The sequence below is a fragment of the Molothrus ater genome, chromosome Z (genome assembly GCF_012460135.2).
Source record: "Molothrus ater isolate BHLD 08-10-18 breed brown headed cowbird chromosome Z, BPBGC_Mater_1.1, whole genome shotgun sequence".
Lineage (NCBI taxonomy): Eukaryota > Metazoa > Chordata > Aves > Passeriformes > Icteridae > Molothrus > Molothrus ater.
Window position 1 is genome coordinate 11,428,146 of NC_050511.2, and position 24,849 is coordinate 11,452,994.

The 24,849-nt window shown below is 39.3% G+C and overlaps 1 protein-coding gene across 1 annotated transcript in view; it reads left to right on the forward strand.

Annotated features, from left to right (window-relative positions):
* The first annotated feature begins 2,000 nt into the window (after positions 1-2,000).
* Positions 2,001-24,849, forward strand: part of SPEF2 (sperm flagellar 2) — a 74,543-nt gene continuing 51,694 nt past the window's right edge. Inside the window, exons 1-9 of the mRNA XM_036403644.2 lie at positions 2,001-2,071; positions 3,825-3,927; positions 7,997-8,246; positions 12,694-12,831; positions 13,843-13,922; positions 14,748-14,964; positions 20,099-20,287; positions 21,531-21,718; positions 22,816-22,984. Of these exons, the coding sequence (XP_036259537.1) occupies positions 2,014-2,071; positions 3,825-3,927; positions 7,997-8,246; positions 12,694-12,831; positions 13,843-13,922; positions 14,748-14,964; positions 20,099-20,287; positions 21,531-21,718; positions 22,816-22,984 (1,392 nt within the window). The 5' untranslated portion in view covers positions 2,001-2,013. The remainder of the gene's footprint in view (positions 2,072-3,824; positions 3,928-7,996; positions 8,247-12,693; positions 12,832-13,842; positions 13,923-14,747; positions 14,965-20,098; positions 20,288-21,530; positions 21,719-22,815; positions 22,985-24,849) is intronic.

Genomic DNA, 24,849 nt, shown 5'->3' on the forward strand with positions numbered 1-24,849 from the left:
TAGATGAAACAGCAAGCCACTACTGAATTTAAACATGAAATTCCACATCTTTTTCATAGTTCTAGCTAATCTGAGTAAGATTTTATTATGTCATCTCAACAGACAGAAAAACTCATGTTAATTTTAAACAAAATCAGGTGTTTAGAAATGCACTGAATATGATCATGACGGAATACATTAAAAAAAATAAATTCTAAAGATAGAGAAGTACCAGCCTTTCAAAGTCAGAGGTGATATGGAAAGAAGTCCTATACTTAATATAAATTAATTCTGGTTTGCATGTTTTAAAGTAACATAAGCTGCTGATAATGACTACTTGCAGCAATACCTAACTGTATATCAACATAAATACATATACATTGATATCTAGAGCCATGGGAAAAATTCCATGATGAAGCTAAAATGTTTGTTCTTTCCTCCCTGAAACACCAGAAAAACACTCTGATGATAAGATTCACCCTACAAATACAATCAAAAAAATATTTAAAATTTGGAGTTTTTTCTTCCCCTAAAGTGTGTGTATTTTTATAAGTTCAGGTGTATGCAAAACTTTGAATCCTTAAAAGAATATAAATATTAATTTAAACATCTGTCCTAAAAGCACTTCCTTTCTTTTGAAGTTTTCTGTTACTTCACTCATTCGTGCGCCACTGACTTTACACTGACCTTTTCAAGATTTATAAATACCTGGTCGGTTATACACTTTTTTTCTTATTCTCAAGGATTATGATTTGATTCAAAGCACACCCTCTGTCAAAGCACACAGATTTAATCTGAGGAATTCTGTTTGTTCTCAAGGAGCAGAATCTGTAACATTCCAAGTTAACTGACAATTTTGAAAATTATCATTAGCTTGTTGTCTGTCATTAGCCACTAGATCACTTTGTCCTGCCCTTTTGTAGCAGAAACATTCTTTCACAATTCCGTATTGATAAAATAACTTTTCCAAGGAAAAAAAAAAAAATGGCCAATTTAAATACCCACTACGTGCAGTGCATTTTCCAGACGCAGCTCTCTTCCCCGTTCCTCTGGCGTTTTATTACACACGCTTCAACTAGGAGCACTGGAACCAGTGCATGGCTGTTTCGGTGTGATTCTAAAGCAAAGATGACTTAATGCAAACAAGGGCTGAGCGCAGTCAGTCTCGGCGGGGCTCCCGCCCGAGCAGCTGTCTGGCACAGGGACCCGCACCGCCCTGCATGTGCGGCGCGCCCCGGGCTGCCAGGGCTGCTCTCGGCTCTCCCGCCCCCGTCCCTCACGGCGCCAGCACAGTAACAGCGTGTGCTCTTATGAGAATGGATTTGGGAAAATCACCCTGGATTAATTCCCCTTCTCCCGACAGGCTGCGCTTGGCAGAAACACAAGAATCAATCAGGTCGAAAAAGATCTCTGAGGCTGAGCTAGTGCAACCTGTGAGCCAGCACCACCAGACCACAGCACTGAGTGCCACGTCCAGTCTTTCCTTCCTTGGACACCTCCAGGGACGGTGATCCACCACTTCCCTAGGCAGCCCATTCCAGCGCCTCATCACCCCTCCCGCGAAGACACTCCTCCTGACTCCCAGCCTTTCGATCCCTGCCCTGCACCAGCTCACGAGCAAACACGGGGCTCGGGGCGGAACGGGGAAGTTGCTGTTTAAACAAACACAAGTGGAAGGCGCAGCCGGAGCGGGCAGCTCCCCGCCGGCAGCCCCGTAGGACTCCGAGGCAGCGGGCAGAGCTCGCACCACCCCGCAGCGCCTCCCGCTGCGCCGGGCTCAGCCGGGCCCGGCCCCGTCGCGCCAACCCCGCCTCAGCCCCCGCCCGCCCAGCGCCTCCCCCGGGACCGCCCCGCCCCGCCGCGCGCCCACCTTGCTCCGAACCCGGGGACTCCCGCGCGCCCGCCCTCCCGCCGCGCCTGCGCACCCGCGCCGCCGCGCGCCCCGCCTCCGCCGCCCAGGCACCGCCCGCGGTCGCCGCGGCAACGGGACGCGGAGCCGGGTGGCGGCGGCGGCGGCCGCGGGCGCCTCAGGCCATGTCCCAGATCCTGTGCGAGTGGCTCAACCGGGACGTGAAGCTCTCCCGGCGCATCGGTGAGTGGGGTCCCGCTGCGCGGGGACGGGCAGAGCCTGGCCGCGGGAGCAGTGGAGGGTCAGCGGGGTCAGGGTCGGGCCGTCGTGCCAGCGGTGCCCCCGCGGCCACCCCCCTGAGGAGCCTGCCCCCTTCCCGCCGCCACGTGCCTCCGCAGGTACAGTTTTAGTCTTCGTGTGAAAGGCGAGGATTACAGGATCATAGATCCGTGAGAAGACCTTCAGGACCACCCAGTCCAACCACGCACCCAGCAGTGCCCCTGTAACCCCTGAGCCACCAAACCACATCACCCAGCGCCAGATCCACACACCTCCTGTACACCTCCTTCACCTTCCTGGACAATATATTCCAATGCCTGAAAATTTTCAAGCTGAAGTTAATTCTCCTCAAGGGAGGGGGTGCTCTCAAGAGATGGAATGTGCTCAAACTTAAAGTGCTAATAAGGACTCTAGAGAATAAAAATTAGTGTAATATGTTTGGAAAGTAGTGCTTTGTTTTGAATGGCTGCTGTTGTGCTGGCATTGGAAAAGCATTTGTTCTGCAAGGAAGGAACAAAAGCCTCAGAAAAATTAGAGAGATAGGCAATCACCAATTGTATGAAGTTTAATAAGGTGCCACATTCTGCATCAGGGATGAGGCAAGCCTGATTGTGTGTATAGACTGGGGAAGGAGATGCTGGGAAAGCACTGCCATGGAAAGCAAAGCCATGGAAAGGGACCTGGGGCTCCTGGTCAGTGGTGAGCTGAACACGAGCCAGCAGTGCCCTGGCAGCCAGGAGGGCCAACCCTGTCCTGGGGGCATCAGGCCCAGCATCACCAGCCAGGCAAGGGAGGGGATTGTCCTGCTCTGCTCTGCACTGGGGCAGCCTCACCTCGAGTGCTGGGGGCAGCTTTGGGTGCTACAGGGTAAGAAAGACATGAAACTATTAGAGTGTCCAAAGGAGGGCAGTGAGGATGGTGAAGGGTCTGGATAGAAAACCATGCAAGGAGTGGCCAAGATCACTTGCTTTGTTCAGTCTGGACAAGAGGAGACTGAGGGGAGACCTCACTGCAGCTACAACTCCCTCATGAGGGAAGAGGAGGGGCAGGCACTGAACTCAGCTCTGGGGTGACAGTGACAGGAACTGAGGGAATGGCCTGAAATTGTGGCAGGGGAGGTTTTAGGTTAAATATTAGGAAAAGGTCCTTCCCCAGAGGGTGGCTGGGCACTGGAACAGGCTCCCCAGGGCAGTGGTCAGTCACGGCTCCAGCCTGACAGAGCTCAAGAAGTGTCTGGAAAGTGCTCTCAGGCACATGGTGTTTGCTTGCTGTGAAGGGCCAAGAGTTAGACCCAATTCTAATGGGTCCCTTCCAACTCACTGTATTCTGTGATTCTGTGATTGAATGAAGAGGAGCACATTAGAGCTAGTTTCTTTTTCTTTTCATCTGAATTTTGTGTGGAAAATCTAGTAATTATAGCTTATATATATTTTCACAATCTCAGTGGCAATTATGCTGATGTTTGCATTTTAACACTGAAAATTGGAAATGACTATGTAAAGCTGATGTTGCAAAACAACTACACAGAAAGTATATTTATTTGTGATTTGAAAGCTATTACTGTTAGATCAATCTCCTAAAATTTCTTTGAATTATTTAAACTTTGGATTTAATTTTGTTATAAACACGATAACAAGTTTTATTAAAATTAATATTTGGATTCTTTTAATTATTTTGTCTAAAACACTCCAAACAATCACGAAACCTCCAAACTTAGTTCCGGGATCATTTCCAGAAGAATTTTCTACTGGCTACCTCCTAGGAGAACTTCTACACAAATATGGTCTTCAGGATGACTTTAAACAATTTTCACAGAACAGGTTAGTACATATGAATAATATTTGGTCTCCTGTATAAAGTAACAAGTCTCTTACATAAAGTAGACAAAATATGTATTTCCTTAGCTGAGATTTGCTAATGCACTGTAGAATTTATTGGGATTTAAAATATTTTTCAGTAATTCAAATGCTAAGTATGTTTGAGGCATGAATTGATTTCATATTTCCAGAGAGATTGATCATACTTCTTCAAGAAAATTACGCATTTTAATTGTAACTACAAAAACACCAGGTTAAACCAGTGGTTCAAAAAGCCTTTCAAGGATGTCCTTAAGACTGAGAAAAGTGGAACTCTGCCCATGATCTGTGTAGAGTAAGGAATACAGTGTTGTGTTGTGTTGTGGTGGTAACCATAACATTGTCACTAAAATGAAAAGGTTGGAGAAATGTTCTGAGGCTTTGAGTGTAGCTCTGGCAGAAGATCATATAAGAATTTATAAGTTTACAAGTAATCTGCTGTAATGTCTATAGTCAAGAAGAACTGTAAAATGGGAAGTTGAAAAATCTTGTGCAGATCTGTGAGCTTTTATACATTGATGATGCAATTCATGAGGCTGGCTTATGCTGTGTTTTGCCAGACCATGGTACACATGTACATCAAGAGTTCCAGGCTGTACAAAATCTTCCTGTTTCTTCTGAACCTCTGCTTTTATGTTCTTTGAACTTCTAGTGTAGTCACACCCTTTCTTATCCCAAGTCCCACCAAATTGTAGGAGAGGAGGTAATAAAGGCAGCCAACAAAAAATGGTTTCACACAGCTGTTCTTGAACTCTGTTTCTAGGACTTTCAGATTTCTTAGGAATTTCTGGGATCATTAGAAAACCCCAGGTAATTCTTAGAGTGCCTGCTGTTGCTGGGAAAAATAGCTTCAGGAGGCTTTTATTCCTTCTAGTAAGCTCTAGCATCTTCTCACAAGTTTTCTCAATTCTTCCTAGTAAAAGGGTGCTTTGAGCTCTTGTCTCCAGGTGATTAGAGAGGTGCATTTAGTGAAGATGCTCTTCAGCAGGTGCAAGAAGTGACTGGAAATTCTGTGGAGATGGTTTATGTGTCCTCAGCAAAGATGAGGATGCATGACAGGGCATGGTACTCATAATCCACTGGAACAACTACTCAGTGTCAAGGCCCTCAACTCGAATTTCTCTCTAATGAAAGGAGTCAATTCTCCCTGTCTCAAACTTCTGTGAGGAAAAGGAAGGTGTCTGTTCCTCCTGCTGAACCACAGCTGCAGAACAGGTTCATTGCAGTAGTAGCAGGTGAGTGCTGGTGGCACTGTGTGACAAAATGTCTGAGCAGATGAAGTTAAACCACCCCAGAGCACTAGGAAGAGCAGGTGGGAATAGCAGTGGGATACTTTCTCCTGCAGGAGATGGAAGTGCCATCAGCTGATGTCACGTGCCAGCCAGGGAGGTTTGCTGCATGCCAAAGGTTTAGTCCAGAGCTGCAGAGATTTGTCCAGCCCTTGCACTAATATTCCTCTATTATTCCTCCCTGCTATTCCTCTCTGTGGACACCAAGGATACTGCCAGAGACCTGGAGGCAAAAGCATGAGAGTCCAAGTATTTATTTTCCTCACTTCTGCTGATGCATGGGCTTAATGAGTGGATAGGTTCCACAGGTTAACAAGTGGTTGTGCAGCTGCTGTCCACCACAGGGATTTGCTTTTCCTAGTCATAGGATCCTCTTTTGAGAGGGAAGACTGCTAGGAAGAGACGGGATCCACCTATCCAAGTTGGACAAGGAACACATTGCCAACAGCCTGGCAAAATGGGCAAGGATAGCTTTAAACTAGGAGTGAGTATTGACAAAGTGGTTTAGTTTCAAACAAGAGAGGAAGTGCTGGCTTAGACTGGCAAGCAAGAGGAAGTTGATGTGAATAAGAGCAGCAAAACAGTGCAGAAGGCTGCTCACCCTAATGTATGCATGCAATTAAGGACGTGCTAAGAAGACAGGATTATGGGAAAAGCATTCACACCTTTTCTAAATTACTCTACATTTTTTTTAAATCACTCAACTGACTGTTTCTGTGAAATGCCTATATAGTAATGCATGCAGTGTGGCAATCAAACAGAAGAAATTAGAGGCCTGTGAGCAGTTGCTGGGTAATCATTGCAAGCACAGAAGGGCAGTGGGATAGGTCCCAGGACTGGTGTGCTGCCATGGCTTGATACAGGCTCTTAAGGATGGACAGGCTGGGAGGGTGGGGATGAAGAGAAGCTGCCCTCTGTGTGAGAGAGCAGGAAGATCTACCTGCCTCTGTAGTAGTCATTCTTAGTTGTTTTCCTGCATCAAAAAGATGGCAGAGTATGGCTTCATTCATCTGCTTCCCTCTCAGATTCTCAAATGAGTATCTGCCATGCTGAGGCTGAGATGTTTAATGCCCTCTCTATCTTAGTCTACTAAATAAAACTCACACTCAGAAACTTGAAACTAACAGTCCTTGAAACTAACAGGAAGGTCTGCACTAGGTGTTTACCCTCTGTGATCTGGAAAACCTCTAAGGATGAAGACTACACTACCTCTCCAGACAATTTATTTCAATATTAAATTTGTATGTATTTTATACATGATTGCCCTCATAGAAAAAAGGTCTTGTCTTATATCTAGACAGAAGGGCAACAAGAAGGGCTTTTACAGGTATGTTCACAGCAAAAGGAAGGCTGGGGATAATGTGGGCCTGCTGGGACATGCAAAAGACTAAATCCCTCTTCCTACAGACTTTCCTGTGTGTCTCAGGGCCTAAAAGACAAAGCCTGGAGACATACAGGAAAGTCTGTAGGAAGAGGGATTTAACCATGGAGAAGGAACAGTTTAAGGAACATTTAAGTAAATTGGAAATGTGCAAGTCCATGGGATCTGATGGCACATACTCACCCAGGCCGTGTGACCTGGCCGATGTCATTGCTAGGCCACTCTCAATAATCTTTGAAAGTTTGTGGTGATGGGGGGGAGTCCTTAGGACCATGAGACTGCAACTGCTGCTCTTCTCTTCAGGGAGTGCAAGGCGGGAGAAGTAGAGATGAACAAGCCAGTCAGCCTTACAGAATAAAAAGTTAAGAGCTTCTCAGTGCATGTCAGATGATTTCTGGCAAGAGGGCTCGTCTTAACCTTGAATCAATGTCAGAAAAATGCTCGATACTTGTAAGCTTCAGGTCAGTGTGTAAGAAATAAAGCATGGATTGTTACAGTGAGAATAATGAGCTCCTGGACAGTTTAATCTAGAAATAATATGAATACTGTGGTACCAGAAGGTCTTCAGTTAAAATCAGGCATTTCTGTAGAATTATGCTGGATCTTGGCTGACCTCAAAATCTGGTTGTTCCATGTGAAAGAACTATTGTGGACTCAAGCAATAGAGCAGTATAGAAAGCATGATCTTCTGACTCAGACTGAAGTTATGGATATGTCAGATGAAATTTGATATGCTCGTTGTTATAAACTGACAATTTATTGCTACTTGGTTTTGCCTGTATATCTGTGGATCTTGAACCTACATATAAAAAAAAATACTAGCCTGCAAGCCACTATCTTAGTTTCAAATGTAAATTTCGCATTTAGAACACAGATTTCGTTTTCAGCACTGCTTTAATCTTTGTTTTTCTTGGAGAAAAAATAAGTTGTAAAGGTTAGTTGATAAGACACTTTTTTTTTGTAATTTCTTATGTTTTAACTGGTGACAGTTTGAGGGATTGATACAGCTTATATAAGAAACTTCATTCAAACTCCTTGTGTGTTTTGTGGATGGTATAGCATTAGCTGCAATTGCAGATTAGCTTTTGTTATTAGATATACTTTGTGCGCACACATATTAGAATTTATATAATCCAATGTAGTCTTTGTCTTTTCAAAAAGTTATAACTGCATACTAATCAGTGCAGTACAAAACTCAAGCCAAAGTGTGTATCACATTATTTAAGAAAATCCTCTGTGGGTTGTTTTTTTCTGCTTCTGTCTTGGTATGAGATAAGTGTCATGACCATGCTTAATGCAGCAAGTTGGAATCGAAAATAAGTTTAAGTTCTGGGGTTTTTTGTTGTTGTTTTTAATCATACAGAGGTGCAGATGCAAAAATTAACAATTTTTCTCGCCTGGAACCCACACTTCACCTCCTTGGTGTGCAATTTAATGAGAATATGGCCCAAGACATCATGACAAGACAGCATGGGGCTGCAACAAAGCTTTTATATGAACTGTATATTGCTTTAGAAAAAAAGAGGAAGGCAAAGCTCACTGGAGTAGCCGTGGGAGCAATGAGACCTGCAGCAACTGCAAAGCTTACATCTACTGGAAGTAGAAATCAAGAGGTAAGTAACTATGTCTGTTTTGTATAAATACAAAAAGATAGCATATTTACATGTACCTTTCAAGCATGTTATGTGCTTTCCCTCTTTACTTTGGAAATCTCCTATTCAAAACCCAGTACTTATAAGGAAAAGAAGCAGTTCTTTGCTATGTCTTATACAATGGGTTTGCACAGCTTATCAGGAGCTCAATAGGATATTGATCTTTTGTGTTCTGTGTTTCTTTGTTTTGGTTCCTTCTGTGTTACCTGCTCTATTTTCAAGCTTTCTACAGACTTAAAATATTATAGTAAAAGCTAGTAGTAGTTCAGCAGCTGCGTTTTTATTTGTTTAATGAGTACAGATTGCAGACTGCATTGCAGTCTAGGTATCAGCTCAGACTAATTTCCCCTCCAGGAAACCTATTTATAACTGTGTTCAGCACTGTGCCACAGTGGTTTGATTCATTCTGTTGCATGTCTCTTCGTGTATTTGTACTGCACTCCATTCTGCAGCAACCATATGCTGAGAAATACAAAGAGAGAAAAATAAAGGGAAAAGAGAACATCTAAGAGGAAGTCAGTGTTGATGTGGTTGGTTCTGTTAAAGACTTCCTTCTTGTTTTCAGTAGTAATATTCAGTATATCCAGACCATTATTTGTTATCAGGATGAGGAGCTTTTAAGAAGGTATATATCATGAATTAAATTCAGCTGGGACAAATTTCACTTTTTTTTTTTTTTCTGGCACTATTTCTGAAAAATAACCTTCAAGCAGAAGTTTACCAACAAGTGCAAAGATAGTACCGAAAAGTCAACATATCACTTCACCTGTAGAAGGATAGCTTTAAGGAATTGAGCAACTGAGAGTAGGTTCTGTCTTTAGATAAGTTCAGAATTTGAATCAGACATTTGAATCATATAATAGGGAGGTTGAGAAATAGAAAGAGGAATAAAGGTTGGAAAGAGCCTCAGTTTATCCCCCCTGCTCCAAGCAAAGCCAGCTATAGCAGGTCCCTCAGGACCTTGTTCAGTGTGATTTTGAATATCTACGAAGCTGGAGACTTTCAGTAAAGAAATGCTTCTTTACTTCCCCTGCTGCAGCGTGGGACAAATCCTGAGACTGAAGTATGGCTCTGGATGGCTGTGGGCTGTTCAGAAACGACTGGAGGGGTACAAGAGGCTGAGGGCTTGCCCTCTATATCAAGAGGTGGATTGGATGTGAAGAGTTGTCTCTGAGGGATAGACATGAGCAGGCTGAAAGCCTCTGATTCTTGGATAAGAATCAGAGCCCAAAGCAAAAAATGGAGCCCTGTGGTTGGTGTTTACTACAGTCTTCCTGACTAAGGCAGGCCTATTTGACAAAGTCTTGCTCCAGCTACAGGAGACATATTGCTTGCAGGCTCTTGTCCTGCTGAGGGTCTTCAACCTCCCCAGCATCTGCTGGGAAAGTAGCTCAAGGCAATCCAGGAAACTCGTGGAATGGAGGATAACTTCTTGAGTCAGGTAATAGACAGCCCTACCAGAGGGGATGTGATATTGGATCTGATGGTCACCAATACAAAAAAGTTATTTGGGACATCAAGACTGGAGACAGCCTGGGCTGCAGTGATGGTGTTGGAGCTTGGGTTGATGGTCTTTTAGTCCGGAGGTATCAGATAAGGAGTCAAGGTAGATCCCTGAACTTCAGGAAAGCAGACTTCCAGCTCTTTAGGGAGATGGATCACCTGAGAGGCTGCCCTCAGGGATAGGGGAGGAGAATAGAGGTGGCAGATCTTGAAGGAATTATTCCATAGTGAGCAAGAGCTAGCAATCCCCAGGAGCAAGAAATCAGGCAAGGAAGACAAGAGAGTTGCATGGGTTCCCAGAGTTAGGGAACTGCTGGGAAAACAAACACACAGGCAGCTGAAGCTGGGGCAGTGAGCTGGTAAGAGTATAGAGATAAAGTATCATTGTAGGGATGGAGGGATGAAGGCCAAGGCAAAGCTGGAACTGAACTTGGGAAGCAAGTAAATACAAAAAACAAAACCAAAAATTAACAGGAAGAGACTCTACAGGTATGTTAGGCAGAAAGGAAGGTCGATAAACAATGCTGGAAACTGGTAACAACAAGAAGATGAGAAGGCAGAGATACTCAACTTTTTCTGCCTCATTCTTCACTTCTCAGGCCACAACCTCTTGAGGGGAGGGACAGGAGGATGGGAACTGGGGGACAGGCTCATGAAGTGGGCCCATGGAAACATGATGAGATTTACAAAGACCAAGTGGTGGTGCTGCACCTGAGTAGGAACAGCCCCTGGTATCAGCACAGGCTGGGCATGAACAGCCCCAGAGCAGCCCTGCCCAGAAGGGCTTGGGGGTGCTGTGGGTGAGAGGCTGCACATGGCCCAGCCATGGCACTCACAGCCCAGAGAGCCAAACGTGTCCTGGGCTGCATCCAGAGCCCCGTGGGCAGCAGGGCAGGGAGGGGATTCTGCCCCTCTGCTCTGCTCTGCTGAGACCCACCTGGAGCACTGCATCCACCCTGGGCTCCCAGCACAGGAAGGACAGGGACCTGCTGGGGTGAGCCCAGAGGAGGCACCAATATGATCAAACGGATGGAGCAGCTCTGCTGTGAGGAAAAGCTGAGACAATCAGGATTGTTCAGCCTGGAAAAAAGAAGGCTTCAGGGTGACCTAATTGCTGCCTTCCAGTACCTGACATAACTGAAAGGAGCCTACAAGAAAGATGCAGAAAGACTTTTTATGGGGGCATGGAATAGCAGGAAATGGGGGACTGCCTTCATACTGGAAGAAAATAGGTGGTGGTAGTAGTAGTAGTAGTAACTAGTAGACTAGACATTAGGAAAAACTCTTTACTGTGAGGGTGGTGAGGCACTGGCAGGTTGCCCAGAAAAGTTGTGGATGACCCATCCCTGGAAACGTTAAAGGCCAGGCTGGATGGGACTCTAAATAACCTGATCTTGTTGAAGCTGTCCCTGCCCAGAGCAGGAGGCTTGGAACTAGGTGATCTTTAAAGTCCCTTCCAACCCAAACCATTCTATGATTCTATTCCACGTGTCCTCTTACTGGATACCAGGGACAAGAGTACAGTGCCTCCCTCTGCACTTCCCCTCCAGAGGCAGCTGTACAGAGCAATGAGGTGTCCTTTTCTGTCAACTAAACGAAGTTTGGCATCGTTCAAGTTCAGATCTCTAAGCTCTTTTCTACAGAGCTGGTCCTGATTTTCAGTTTGAACATGTTTGTATGTTTTTCTGGGTACATTAACACAGAAGAACACAGTTTGAAGGAATGGTCTCAAAATTACCATATCTTAATATGTTTACTGCTGTTTTCTTACTCTTCACTGCTGGATGTTTAACATTTGAAAACTGTAGTGCCACATCAGAATGAAACAAAATCCAAGATGCTAACAGATAAGAGAGCTTGTGTGCATGTTGCAGAGCAGCTGAGAGCTCAGAACCTCCAAGAAGAGCAAAGAGCCCAAGACACTGAAAACGTGACTAGTTATTTTTGTAGACTTCTGATGAAGTATTTTCTGAAGGTTATGTGTTTAATGAATTAATTAAAACCAGTGTGAAGGCTTCCTGATTCTGTGCTACATGTTCGTGTATATAGAACAAAAAAAGGTGTGCAGAGAAATAAAGCCAATGTACTCTTATGAGACCTTAAAAATCTTCCTATTTAAAAATCACTTTATGTTGAGAGTATTTGCATATTGTCAAGCATGGAAAATATTTATAGATTTGAAGACAAAGTGTACATATCACAACTTGTATGCATTTGAGATGTCCTTGTAAAGGACATTGTGTAATTCTTCTTTTGTGAAGAAAAGATGGAGCATTGCACAAAAGCAGGAAAATGACAGGAGAAGAGCATCTGTAGTGGGTTTGGCCTCAAAACATCTTGTACTTCTGTGTAGCTACTCTGATGATGTAAGAAAGGAAGAAGACATTACTTTAGACATGGGAACACTCATCCAAAGCAGAGTTTATAGTTTATGTAGAGGAAATGGCCAGGTATCAGGGTATTGAACCACACTGATGAAGTTATTGACTAATTTGATATATATTTTATGTGGCTAATGAAGGGATGCATTATATATTTTTAACTATCTTTGACTTCTTTGTATAAAAACTGTTTTTTTCTTCTTTATTCCACCTTTACCTGCCTGCATGTCTGGTGCACTTTAAATGACTGTAATTATATGTTTGTTACTTCTTGATCATCTGTGCTAGTGTTACCTAATGTGTTACCTAATGGTATTCTCAGTTTCTGTACCAGGAAACTGGTATTCTCATTTTCTGTGCTATATTCAGACCTGAAACAGGTACCTTACTAGAACTAGAATTCAATGAAAGCCCTTAAAAGTCTGTAAAGCGCTGCTCATCTGCTCAAGTCTGGAGCCTGATAATCTCTTCTAATTTCTTCCCGGAAGATAATTTTTGGCTTAATTGTATTTGCTTCATATCAGCATTACATAGGAAAGAGACAAAATGAAATAATGGCCAGGATTCAAACAGCTGCTATACAGATTCAAAAACAACCATCAAGACCCACCATAAAATCTTTTGAAGCCAAAAAAATCTTAAAGAAGAAAAGGGAAGCAGAGGTAATTATCATCTATACTGTTTAATGCTAATTACATTAACTCAAACACCACAATTTCTGGGAACATTTATGGTTAAAAATACAGTACTTGCAGCATTCAAAAGCTGGTGACTGTCAAAATGATATAAATTCAACTAGTGAAACTTGGGCTGAGTATTTACACAATTATGATTTTGCAGGTTTTTATAAGTAAGAATTGTTTTGATGTAAGAGAAATCAATTGTTTTGATGTAGGAGAAATAGATAGGTAGTAATTTGATTGCTGAGAGTAGCTATGAGTCTACTAGCAAGAATACATTAAATAAAAACATTAACATTCCATTTTGATTTGTGCATGATAACATTTTGCACCATAATGTTTGAACTGTTCTATAACACTTTAAAACTATCTGCTTATTAAATGCTAGTAACAGCTGAAATTGACAATAACCTTAAACCAAGAGAGATGCAGCAATTAAAAAAAAATTCTGCATTATCTAGTACCAAAAAATTCATGGATTGTAATTCAAGTTCATGGATTGTATTGTCATTAGAGGTGCAGCTATTATTGCTTTTTACAACTGGGCAACAGTAACAGGTCTAAAGTTTGGTAACCTATAGTAAGACAGTTACTTGAATAACTAATAGGGATACATTCAAGTTACTAAATGAGATCATATTTCAGAGTATCTTGTTTCAAATCCCCATATGGTGAGAATTACATACTCTGCTAGAGTCCTATGCAACATCAGAATTATCCTGCAGAAAGAACAGCTGCAAAATTCTAGGATTTTCTGGCTGGTAGAAGTAGGTGTAGCTAGAAAAGCGAAGAGGGGAAGGAAGTGAAAGGTGAAAGATGGAAATCATCTTGCCTTTATTCTTGGTGTAGCTGATGCTTAAAATATTTTCAGTGTAAGCATTTCTGTTGTCTTAACATGACATAAAATAATTCCCTAGTACTTGTTCTGTTGAACCTTCTTTATGTTGCTTTGTGAAGAGAAAGGAAACATAAAATTCTGTGTTACTTTTTCAGAACGTATACAAGGAGATAGATAAGTTTGAGAAGTCTATGACAGGAAATGTCTCTGCACTACATGGCTGTGTGACTGACAGGTAACATTTGGATACTAATTTTTTTAAGAATAGGCAGGATCTGTCAGGTGTCTGCTATGATGACAGCTATTTAAAGACAGAATAATGTTTCATTTAGTTCAAACTGTGATATCCTTTGAATGAATGCGACACTAGCACTGATTTCAGGTTCAACACAGTTGCAGTGTCTTGAAGTTATCTTTAGTTAGTAGGGAGAGCTTAATCTTCCTTCACTACTTTTTGCCATGTGTGCAGCAAGGAAAGGCTCAAAATGCATCTTTTCTCTGTTCATTTCAGTCATTGGGTCTGTAAGGTCAGTTACCTTTTCAGCAAGATAGGAATGGTTGTGAATTTGCATACACAGTAACACATTTCAAAGGGAAAAGAAGTAACTTTTATCCTGAAACTTATCTGTATGTTGATTTATTTGTTGAATAATTGCAAGTAATTTTCATTCTGCCACCCCTGGTGATATGCATGCCCTACTCAGAAGATGTAACACTCTTGCATACTGCTGTGGATATTTCTGTGGGTAAACCTGTGATTAATAACTGCAAACCTACTCAGAGTGTATGGCCATATTGAGGAGCAACCCAACTTTCTTTGGCATTCATTGAGCCATCCTAATTTCCCGTTTCTGTGGAATTTGGCTTCGTATTGACAAAGAAATGAATGATTAGTTGGCCCAAGTCAGCGCTGAAAACTTCCTCTGGACCTAGTGGACCTTGTCAGGAAGTAGCCACAGAGCCCAGAGAGTGATGGTGTACATTTGCACATAACTATTCAGGCATCTGTGTGAAAAGACCCTTAAGAATGCTAATTCCAATCTTTCTTTTTTTCAATCAGTGATATGCAAGAATTATTGCAAACACAGAAGTCTCAAGAAGCAAGTCTAGAAACTATACTGGAGACGAGAACTGAGCTGTTAAATATTTATTCAGATGATGAATATTTAAGGAAAATTCAAAAACGTGTACAGGAAGATACATTTGCTAGAGAGCAACGAGCAAAGAGACGACGAAAAATGCTAGTGGATCAGTTAGCAATACATGAGATTCAAGAGGTGGGAAATTGTATGCTGAAGTACATAGTCCATGTGCATTTAATTAGTAATCTAAAATGTGCTTACAAATATGAAATGAGTACTTCTGGAAGGCTGAATAAAATTTGTAGGGGATAAAGGGACTTATACACACTTATGTAAATATATCTTTTATGTTAACCCTTGAAAAATATGGAAGGTTGACTGTTCTTCATCACCACCCTTATGACATACGCCATACTTATAAACTTAAAATAATAAAATTAGGGCAGCAGAAAAAAGGTTATTAAAAATGTATTGCAGACCTGCCTTCTATTTCCTGCCTCCCTCCCTCAAAAGTTGAACAGCCTCTGCTATCAAGATGTATACTGGTTCTAGAGAAGATTCTTATTTAAAAACAACAAAACATGGAATTCCTTGTTTGAAAACCTGTATTTACAAATGTGTCTTAGGAAGGTTTTGATTTGGACTGATGAATTCTGAAATGGTTGTGCTGGGTGATTTAAAGAATCAAAATTTTATTTGCAGGTCAGAGATTTGGTGTTTGATGTGTTATGAAATACAAGATATGTCTCTGGAGAATGTGTTGTGTCTAAAAATGAATGTTGCACATCATTACATTTGAATCCTCTCCCATATAGCACAAGGCTTTTATGGTTCTTCTTCATAGATTCCTCCTTTAAAAAGCAGCTTTTAGATTACTAATTTCACAGATTGTCTCTTTTATAATGATTCTATCAAAACACAGCCTTGTAACTTACTGGGTTTTTTTGATTTCTTGTTATCTTTTATTTTAGTATTTCCTTGTGAGTCCTTATATGTGTTGAACATATATAGCTGAGCCTATCTCTATTGCTAATACTAATAATACTAGTAATAATAATATCTCATATCAGATGTGTAGTATCTCTGAAAAGATGAGCTATTGCATGTATATATATTTTTAGAGCCTTGACACCTAATGTCTGGAAATTTTTTGGAAATGTTAAGAAAAAGTTTGTTGGGGTAAACATCTAGAAGATGGTGCTCAATGTCTATCTCAGTCATACTCTTGAAAAACACCAGTAGTGACTTGGAAGGGTCCATCTCTGCATATATCCTGTCTCCAAGTTCTTATTCAAAGAGATTTATATCATGTTCTTGTTGATACGCATAGGCCATGAAGAAGTTTTGCAACCCACTTGTCTGAAATCACTGCAGTCCCAAAACTTTGGGACTTGCTCTTTAAGCACTCTCAGCTCTTGCAGCCCCAGCAGTGTGGAGAACTGATTCTAAAAGCCATGGCTACTGGTCTTCAGAGCACTTGGTGGATACAGCAGCTCAGACTGCCTCCAGAGAGGCTCCAAATCAAGTGAAAATTAGCAGTATTGTTCCTTGCTTCCCAGGAAGAAAAATCAGCTTTGCTATATGGAAAATTTGAATCACAGACTGCAGGGACTAGAAGGAAAGACAAATTAGCATTTGACTGAAACAGTAATCTGACCATATCAGAGAATATACTTAGTGGTAATTTGGTCCTAAATTAACAGAGGAAAAACTGTTTTGTTGGAACTTAGTGAGATTTCAGACATTAGATGTTACTTAAGAGAAGTGGGAAGCAAACAGAGGTATTTTCTTTTAAAAATGAATAAATATAGAAAATAGTTCAAGATTACTTTTTCCATCTATTAAGTATTGAACCAGAAAGGGTTTATTGACTGGAATTGCAGCTGTTTGTATGCATTCAGGTCTGAGTTTTACCTCCACTGCATAAATCTTGAACATGGCATGGGATCATTTAGAGTGGAAGGAATTTCATCCCTTCAGAGTGCTGTAACGTGTTTCCATATTTATAAAAGCTTATTAAAATAATCTTGTTCAATTTTTTGATTTTTTGGTATGCTGTAAGATGGACCTTTGGAGACAAAATACTTTACAATTACATGACCGTACTCTAGGTGGAGCACAGCATGATGCCAGTCAGATTTTCGTAGGCGGGTGTTGAAAGTATTTGACAGTTGTATGTCTTCATCCCAACTGAACCTTTATCTCCACTATTTCAACAAATTATTGGTGATTTGTACTTGTTATTTTTAATTCTCTGTTCAGATTTTATGTCTCTGATTAAAAAAATTATCAGACATAATTTACTATCAGCAGTAAATTGAGAACGTGAAAATGGGAGGAGAAACAAATTGTTACTACCTTATTACTTGTCAATCCAATAGATTTGTGTGTGCTAAGCTCCAAGTTTTGGTCATAAAATGGTCATTTATGACTGCTCAACAGCACAGAAATGTCTCACTTTTATGTAAATCAAACAAGGAAATAGAAAAATAGAAGAACATGATACAGTAACTATGTATGAACAACAGGAAACGTAAACACGTTAATGTTTGGCCACTGGATGCCACTGTTGTCTTAAGTAGGTAAACTGAAAAAAGCATCTATTATGCTTTCTTAGTAGTAATTTTTCAAAGTATTACTAAGTTGTCCTATTTGTGATATTTATGATTTCTTCCAGCACTTCACAGTTCTCTGTGGAGATGTTGATAGAAAATGTTAGGTCACAAACTTTTTCTACAATTTTTATTTTCTGTCCTTGTATGTTCAGAAGTTTCAAAACTTGCCAGCCTTTGGCTTGAGTACTTTCTACATTCCTTTTTGTATGAAAGATAGCTACTTATGCTGCACTCCTCCATCCAATGAGGATCCTTTTTGAAACTATGAGTTTGGAGTTTGGTGTTCTGAATCCTTATTTGTCTGTTGTGAAGTTTTGAGTTAATTACCTTTTCTGATTTTCTTGTTCCTGAAGAATTTCCTACTGGCTCTCTTTAGGCCTAGTGAGTATGCCAGAGTATTTGATCACTTAAAATATTGAAGTTCTCTACTGAAAATCTGTTTTGTCTGCTGTGAAGTGTTCTAAAGGAGCATCTTCCAATTTCCTTTATGAAGAGGAAATTCACCTAGAGAAGGTGTTTTAATTTCTCAGTGGAACAACTGTTTGCACCATTCAATTGATGATTTGAGTATGACAAATGACCACTCTGTTAGGGTCTTCAATTCCCTGCCAATAAGGAATTTAACATCAGTTTTCTGCTGGTGAAGGCTTATTGCTGCTGTAATAATCTGTGGTTGAGGGCAAGCAGCAACTAATGAAAAAAAATTAAGGATATTTACTTGCAATAGGAGGTAAATTGTGTAACCTCTGCTCTTCTTTGAAATCTTAATTGAAATACTAAGTACCATGGAACAGTGGATAGAATTGAGGCAGAAAAGGGCACTGTACTTCCTGTTATTGCCTTGAGCTCATGAAGGTAAGAGAAAATGGACAGATTAACTCTTCAGTAGGCAGCACTGTTGGAAAATTTTATCACCTGAGCTGTATTAAGTGACACAGGGAGTGAAGTTGTTATGACTGCATTGTTTTCTATTGGATGTATGATGATAATTCCCTCCATAGGCAAACAATTCACAAATAGTACACTACAGCTAAAGAACAAAACAAGACATATTTGAAATTAGATCTTTATTTAGTGAAAATTTTTGTAGAAAGATAATATAGCATACAGGTGAAGGACTCTATGATTAAGGCCTGAGATGAGTGCACATTTTTTATGGGGACTGTCTTGAGATTCAGTACTAGGAAAGCAGAGGGCAAAGCCCACATTTGGCTAAAATAAGGAAAATATTAAGATATTTTTATAGTAGCTTAATATTTCCAAGTCACCAGAATTTAATTAAAAGGTACTTATTTCCAGCAATTGTGAAGGGAAAGGAACTTAAAAAATATGGAAAGAGATTTGCTTGCTTGTTTGTTTGTTTGGCTTCTCCCCACCATCAACATTAAATATCTGAATTATTTAGAAAATTCTTCTCTTATTGCAACTGTTGCAGTCATGCTTTGCATTAGAATTCTATTACAGGTATCCTGGCTCCATTCTGTAGGACAGATATAGATCTCTTCATAGAATTTTTTCATAGATAATGTCATATACAATCAAGTTGAGTTTTTCATTTATAGGTGAAGTTACATAAGGTGTTTTGCCCTCTCTGTCACAGATAGCTGATGAAAAAAACAGATTGAAAGAAAATACTTTATTTTGATACTTTATTTTAGTGTATTTTTGTTTTTTATTTTTTTGGGGTTTTTTTAAATTATTACTAACTGACTTTACTTGTGCCACTGTTTTTAGGAGAATGAATTTGAGATCTTCAAATAAGATCCTAATTTAAGTCCCTAAATTTGAGTACATTTCATAGCAGTTTTGATGCATCAGAAGCAAATATTCAGCAAATCAGAAATTTCCTCTAGAATTCTGCTGTAGCATTGGTATTTGGCATTGATGCTTATAAGGCAAGCTGATGTTTTTGTTCAGGACTCAGAGGGAGTTTTGGATTGTGATAGTAAGGCAAAACTTGATGTTAAATTAAGCATTAGTTTAGATACCAAGAAAAGTCTGGAGAAGTGTAGCAGTGAAAAGATACTATTATGTTTCAAGAATACTTTGAAAAATAACAACTCACAGCCTTCAAAATGCCTGTGCATACAGACCACATCTCAAACAATAGCTCAGAATGATTTTCCTTTTGTACTGCATAGTATATTCTATTCATGTCCCAGTAAGGACACTGGAACTATTACCCAGAAGTCTTGTATTTTGCTCGGTTTTGAATTCTTCCTCTTAGTCCCAGCCTGCTGAATAGGGAAGAATGGAGAATATAATTACCAAATTCCTCCAAAAGAAGAAAAAATTTCAAATCTGTAGAAAATAGATTTCTCAAGGATGCTGAAGATTATGCCTGAGAATAGGACTGGTGAATAACAGAGTTAAATTAATGATTTGAAGAAAGGGTATATATTCAGATAAGAAGCTGTTATTTGAAATATGCTGCAGTTTCTTTGCACATGGGAAATAACCATATTAAAATGGAGTTAGTCTGACCAGATGTATTTTTACTGGGTATCTCAGTTAAGATATATTTTGAATTCTTACATAGTTTGTGCAAATTGTACCAATAAATAGATATTAATGTCATTCTGAATTTATGTCCCATGTAAACAGGTGAATGCCGTCATATGACAGAATTCCTATTTCTCATATTAGACACTGATGAGTTTTCTAGGAAATAGTTTATCAGCTCTGCTTAGTACTATTATTTTTTTATCTTTTAGAAGGTTTACCGGGAGGAGCAGCTCATTTACAGACTAATGAAACAATCTCAGCATGAGCGAAGGATTGCTGCTCAACTCATGCATGTTCGGCATGAAAAAGAGGTGATAAGGCAAAACAGAATTTTCAGGGAAAAGCAATATGAAGAAAGACGGCAGAAGGAGTTCCAGGAAGCCCTTGACAGAGAAGCGGTAAAAGATTGATCTCTGAATCACTGCAGGACTGCTAGAATACCTTCCTGTTACAAAATGGAATTTGTGTTGTCAACTGTTAGACTTCAGGACTTTTCTAGGGACATGATGATTTAGTGATAAATATATTCTTTTGTCCTTGTTCAAAGTCACAGCTATAAGCAATAAGGATGTAACTGTAACTGTGGAACTGAGTGCATTTTGTACTGTGTTAAAAGTTTGGGGGAATTTTGCAGGGAGAAAGAACAGCTAATCTACCTGATCCAGTGAAAGGTGGGCCTGCCCATGGCAGCAGGTTTAAACTAGAGGGCCTCTAAAGGTCCCTTCCTACCCAAACCATTCTATTGTTCCATGGTCCTGTAATAAGGGATAAAGCTGAGTAACTGAAAATCTGATTTTTCTTCCATATTGATTGTAATGTCTTCATAGGAAGACATCTCTGTGTGCTGAGTTTTAAAAGGCACAGTCTCACAGAGGCAACAGGACAATAACCTAAGGTCCTGTTTCAGGAATCATGTTCTTAATTTCATTTAGATATGATTTGTTAAAGTCTGTTTTTGAAAAATGCTGGAGTAGTTTCATTCATGAGTGCTAATTTCTGCTTTGAAGCTTTAAGTTGATGAAAAGGACTTATAATTCTGTGGAAAACTGCCAAGTGCTATGCTCATAGTAGGCCATAATGTAATATTAGAATTTTTTTTCCTGTCAAAAACCATCAGCAGCTCCAAATCCTCCAACACAGCTGGAATCCTATGTAATCAGCAGCTATAGCTATTGATTACATCATCTCTTTAAGTATGCTTTCAGCCACCACTACAGGAACTACTGATAATTTTCTACCATGACCAGAAATCTTTCAAAGATTGAACAACATCAATAATATGAAATTATTTGAAGATCAGACTCTAGTAAGATAAATTACGTGTTCTAAACTGGTTGTTACACTGAAAGCTGCAATTTCACTGCCCTCAAGGACTGAATATGTCTTAATCTGTTATTCATAAAAGAAGTAATGGGCTTCTCCTTTATTTTATTCTATTTTAGAAAGCAAACAAATGGGAATTTACAGAGTGAATAAAAATGCTTAGATTTGTTTATGTGTTAGTCTGCCTGCTGGTTATGCAACTCTGGTGAGAATTGAGCTCTTCTTGTTTCTTAAGTTAGTTTTCATTTTCGGGACTGTGTACCTCTGCACTTTCATTTTCATTGCAGTCTCAAATTTTTTCCTTAAAAACAATTCTAGGCTCTTGCAAAACAAGAAACTATTGATAATGAAGAACAAATAACCAGAGAAAGAAAATACCATGAGAAAATTGCTGCTGAAAGAGCTCAGGCACGCTATAAAAAGCATTATTCTATGTGTTGGGAAATGATAGACCAAATCATTGATATATCGACAAAAGTAGGAGAATATCGTCAACTGACAAACAAGTGAGTATGTAGCTGCTAGGCAACAATAACAGCTGTTAGGCTGCATTAATCAGACTGGTTTAAGCGCTATAGCAAATGATGTAGTTTCTCAGATATTTTACATGGCAGCTGGAATTAGTTTGAATGTGAGAATGGTAGCATTATTTTTGTGCGTGGATTGACTGGTGTGTAATTCAGAGTGAACTAATGCTACAGCCTTAGCATAATTTCTTGAAAACTCAACTGACTCGAATTCTTAGGAGACCAAAATCCACTAGTGCCACAGTTTGTGGAACTGGTGATTTCCTTTCTTATTAACAAATTCCTTAGTTAAAAGTTAAAACTGAGTGGTGCTCATCTCATCCTAGTTTGCTTCACTAGGTGAACACTTCCTCAAAATAATACAAACAGGATGAATTTCCCAAGTTATATATGCTGCCTGGAATGTCCAAAATGCATCAACTGAGCTCAGATTCTCCTGAGTCCTCCATGCTGTGATTCCCTCTTCTGACATGCCCTAATTATGCAGGGTTTTTGAGAAGGTCCTACAAAGGCAGTAATCTCCAAGTGCCCATGCTGTAGAAGTGTTGCAATACACATGATTATTTAATAGAAATTATATAAATTTAGGCTTATTTAGTATGTGGTAAAATAGTCAACCTAGGCACACAGTTTAGTGAAATTAGTCATACTAACTGAAGAAAAAGTTTAATTCATATAAGTCTGAATTAATTTTGACTTTGAGGAAAAAGTATTCTATAGATTTTTTTGGCAAGAGGAGGCTTTACAACACAAAAGGAAAGAATATTTTGGGGCAGGGAAAAGTAGCAATAACAAAACTGTTACTACACAGCTCTGCTAGCCAAATATTTTGTGTTGACACATTTGTGAAAACACTGAAGCCTACAAGTGCCTACAGCTGTCATAAAAGGAAACAAACACTTATAAGAGGCTGTAATAATTACAGGATGCGTTATAAACTATAACTAGTTTAGCATATGCTTGTTTCATGATTGGAATTCTTGTAAATTTGGATACACTATTGTCAAATATCCAACCTTCTAATTTTTGTTTAAAACTGTTTTTTCTTTCTTTTCCCTTTTTTCATTTTTATGCAGCCGTGTTCCACTTAAACTGATGCTGGATTGGAAGGAACTTTTTTTAAAAGGAAAACCCATATATGAACAAGCCTCAATTCAACCTTTGTCAGATGAACCTAGCCCAGAACAACTTGTAGAGCTGAATAAAATCAGTCTGTTAGATGAAAAAGATTATGGTGAATACAAGGTACACCAAACTGATAAGGTGTAATGGAAGACAATACACCTTGCTTTTTCAAAATCATAAACTTCATTTTGTGATCTTGTATTTTGTTCTATTACTGGTTTCTGTTGGCAAGTTTAGACAAGCATTTTCTTTTCATTGCCTGATGTTTTGTATGAAAACTGTATTTGATGTTAGTAGGATTTATAATTCCATTCTTATATATAACCTTGATTATATTTCATGAGTTGTAGGACCAACATGTTAATTGCAATGCAGTGAATTTTCAGCTAATTGGACTTTAAAGGTATTAAAGGTTAATATTACCAGATTGGAAAATGCAACAGAATGTAACAAGTAAAAGCAGTAAAATGAAATACTAGACATGTTACAAAAACTGAACTCTTAATTTCAGCAATTTTGAGTGAAAGCTCTCTAGCAAGATTTATTGGTTTGAGTGAACTATTTGTTTTAATACAGTAACCTTTTTTGGAAATTATTAAAAATGGCTGACATTTTTCTTAATCTTCTGTTAGAATATAAGTAAATATTTTTCAGGGTATATTAACTTCATCAACTTTTCAATACATCAGTGTTATTTCAAAATTGAAAGATTAAGGGTTGATGGTTCCTTGTTAAAATGTATTGTACAGTTTTTAAAAAATTATATTCATGGTTATATTAATTAAATCCCACTACATATTTAGACTTTTCAAATAGCCTGGTGAGTAGAAAGTGACAAAATCATGGCAAATACCCAGTCTTTTTCTTGTTGGGGATTTATAACTACAATATATGTTTAATTTTTTCTACATCCCGAGCCACTTGGTACATTTTTGTTTTGCAGTGCGTATAGATGTCCATTATGAGTTTCTGTGATGAATGCCTGAAAGCTCAATTTACTGTAGCTTCATTTTTAACATATGCTTTTTTGATTTATCTCTTTATAAGGTCCTAATTCACAGCATACCAACTCATGTAGGAATTTTATGATTATTTTCTTTGGTGAAAAAAGGGCTGTACACAAAGTCAGCAAGGAGGACATAAAAGATAGGCAGGAAACAGAGAGCACTAATGAAAAATTAAGTTTTTCAGTCATAGTTTTGTTTACATTATGAAGTCTCAGTAATCTTCTATAAGTGTAACATCACTGAATGTCAGAAAAATTTATTAATACATTTAAGGCCTCTTTTTTCCTGCCAGGCTATTTCAAATTATTTCATAATTTATTCCCAGATGTTGTTAGTCCTATGCCTTTCTGAATCATTATTAATCAAAAACTGGCATCATATGACATGTGAAATAGTTGGCACCAGTTCATACTTATGTCTTCTAAAAACCTAAGTGAACAGCTAATTCTTTCAAGTCTTGCTTCTAGATAAAAATTTCTTGGCTGGTCATTCTCACAACATTTGTAGAGATTTTCCTAATGTTTGTGAAAAAAGCCCAGGACAGGCAGTTTGGCATCTCTAAAAAATACCTCACCTACATTAGGCATACCAGCTAAAAGTGTCAGATGTATTTGATAAAATACAAGAAAATTCAGTGCCATCAGTCCATTGCACATTACATATTGTATTTTATTGTGAAAATATGTTTTTGAAACTACCATGTTTTACCATATGGCTAATCACTTAATAAATTAATACAATAGCCAAAAACCAAGCATAGCATTAGGCACTGTTCAAATAATTGCTGATTTCATTCAAAAGTTGACCAGGAATTACATAAATCCCACATGGATGCCTGAAAACTTGTTTCTGAAAGGTAAACTATTTTACCTCATGAGAGGTACAGTCTAGCAATCTTCTGGTTAAAAGGGTCAGATAACTGAAAAGTGGGGGAACCCATTCCACTTGGAATTAATTTTTTCTGGAGGTCTAATAGAA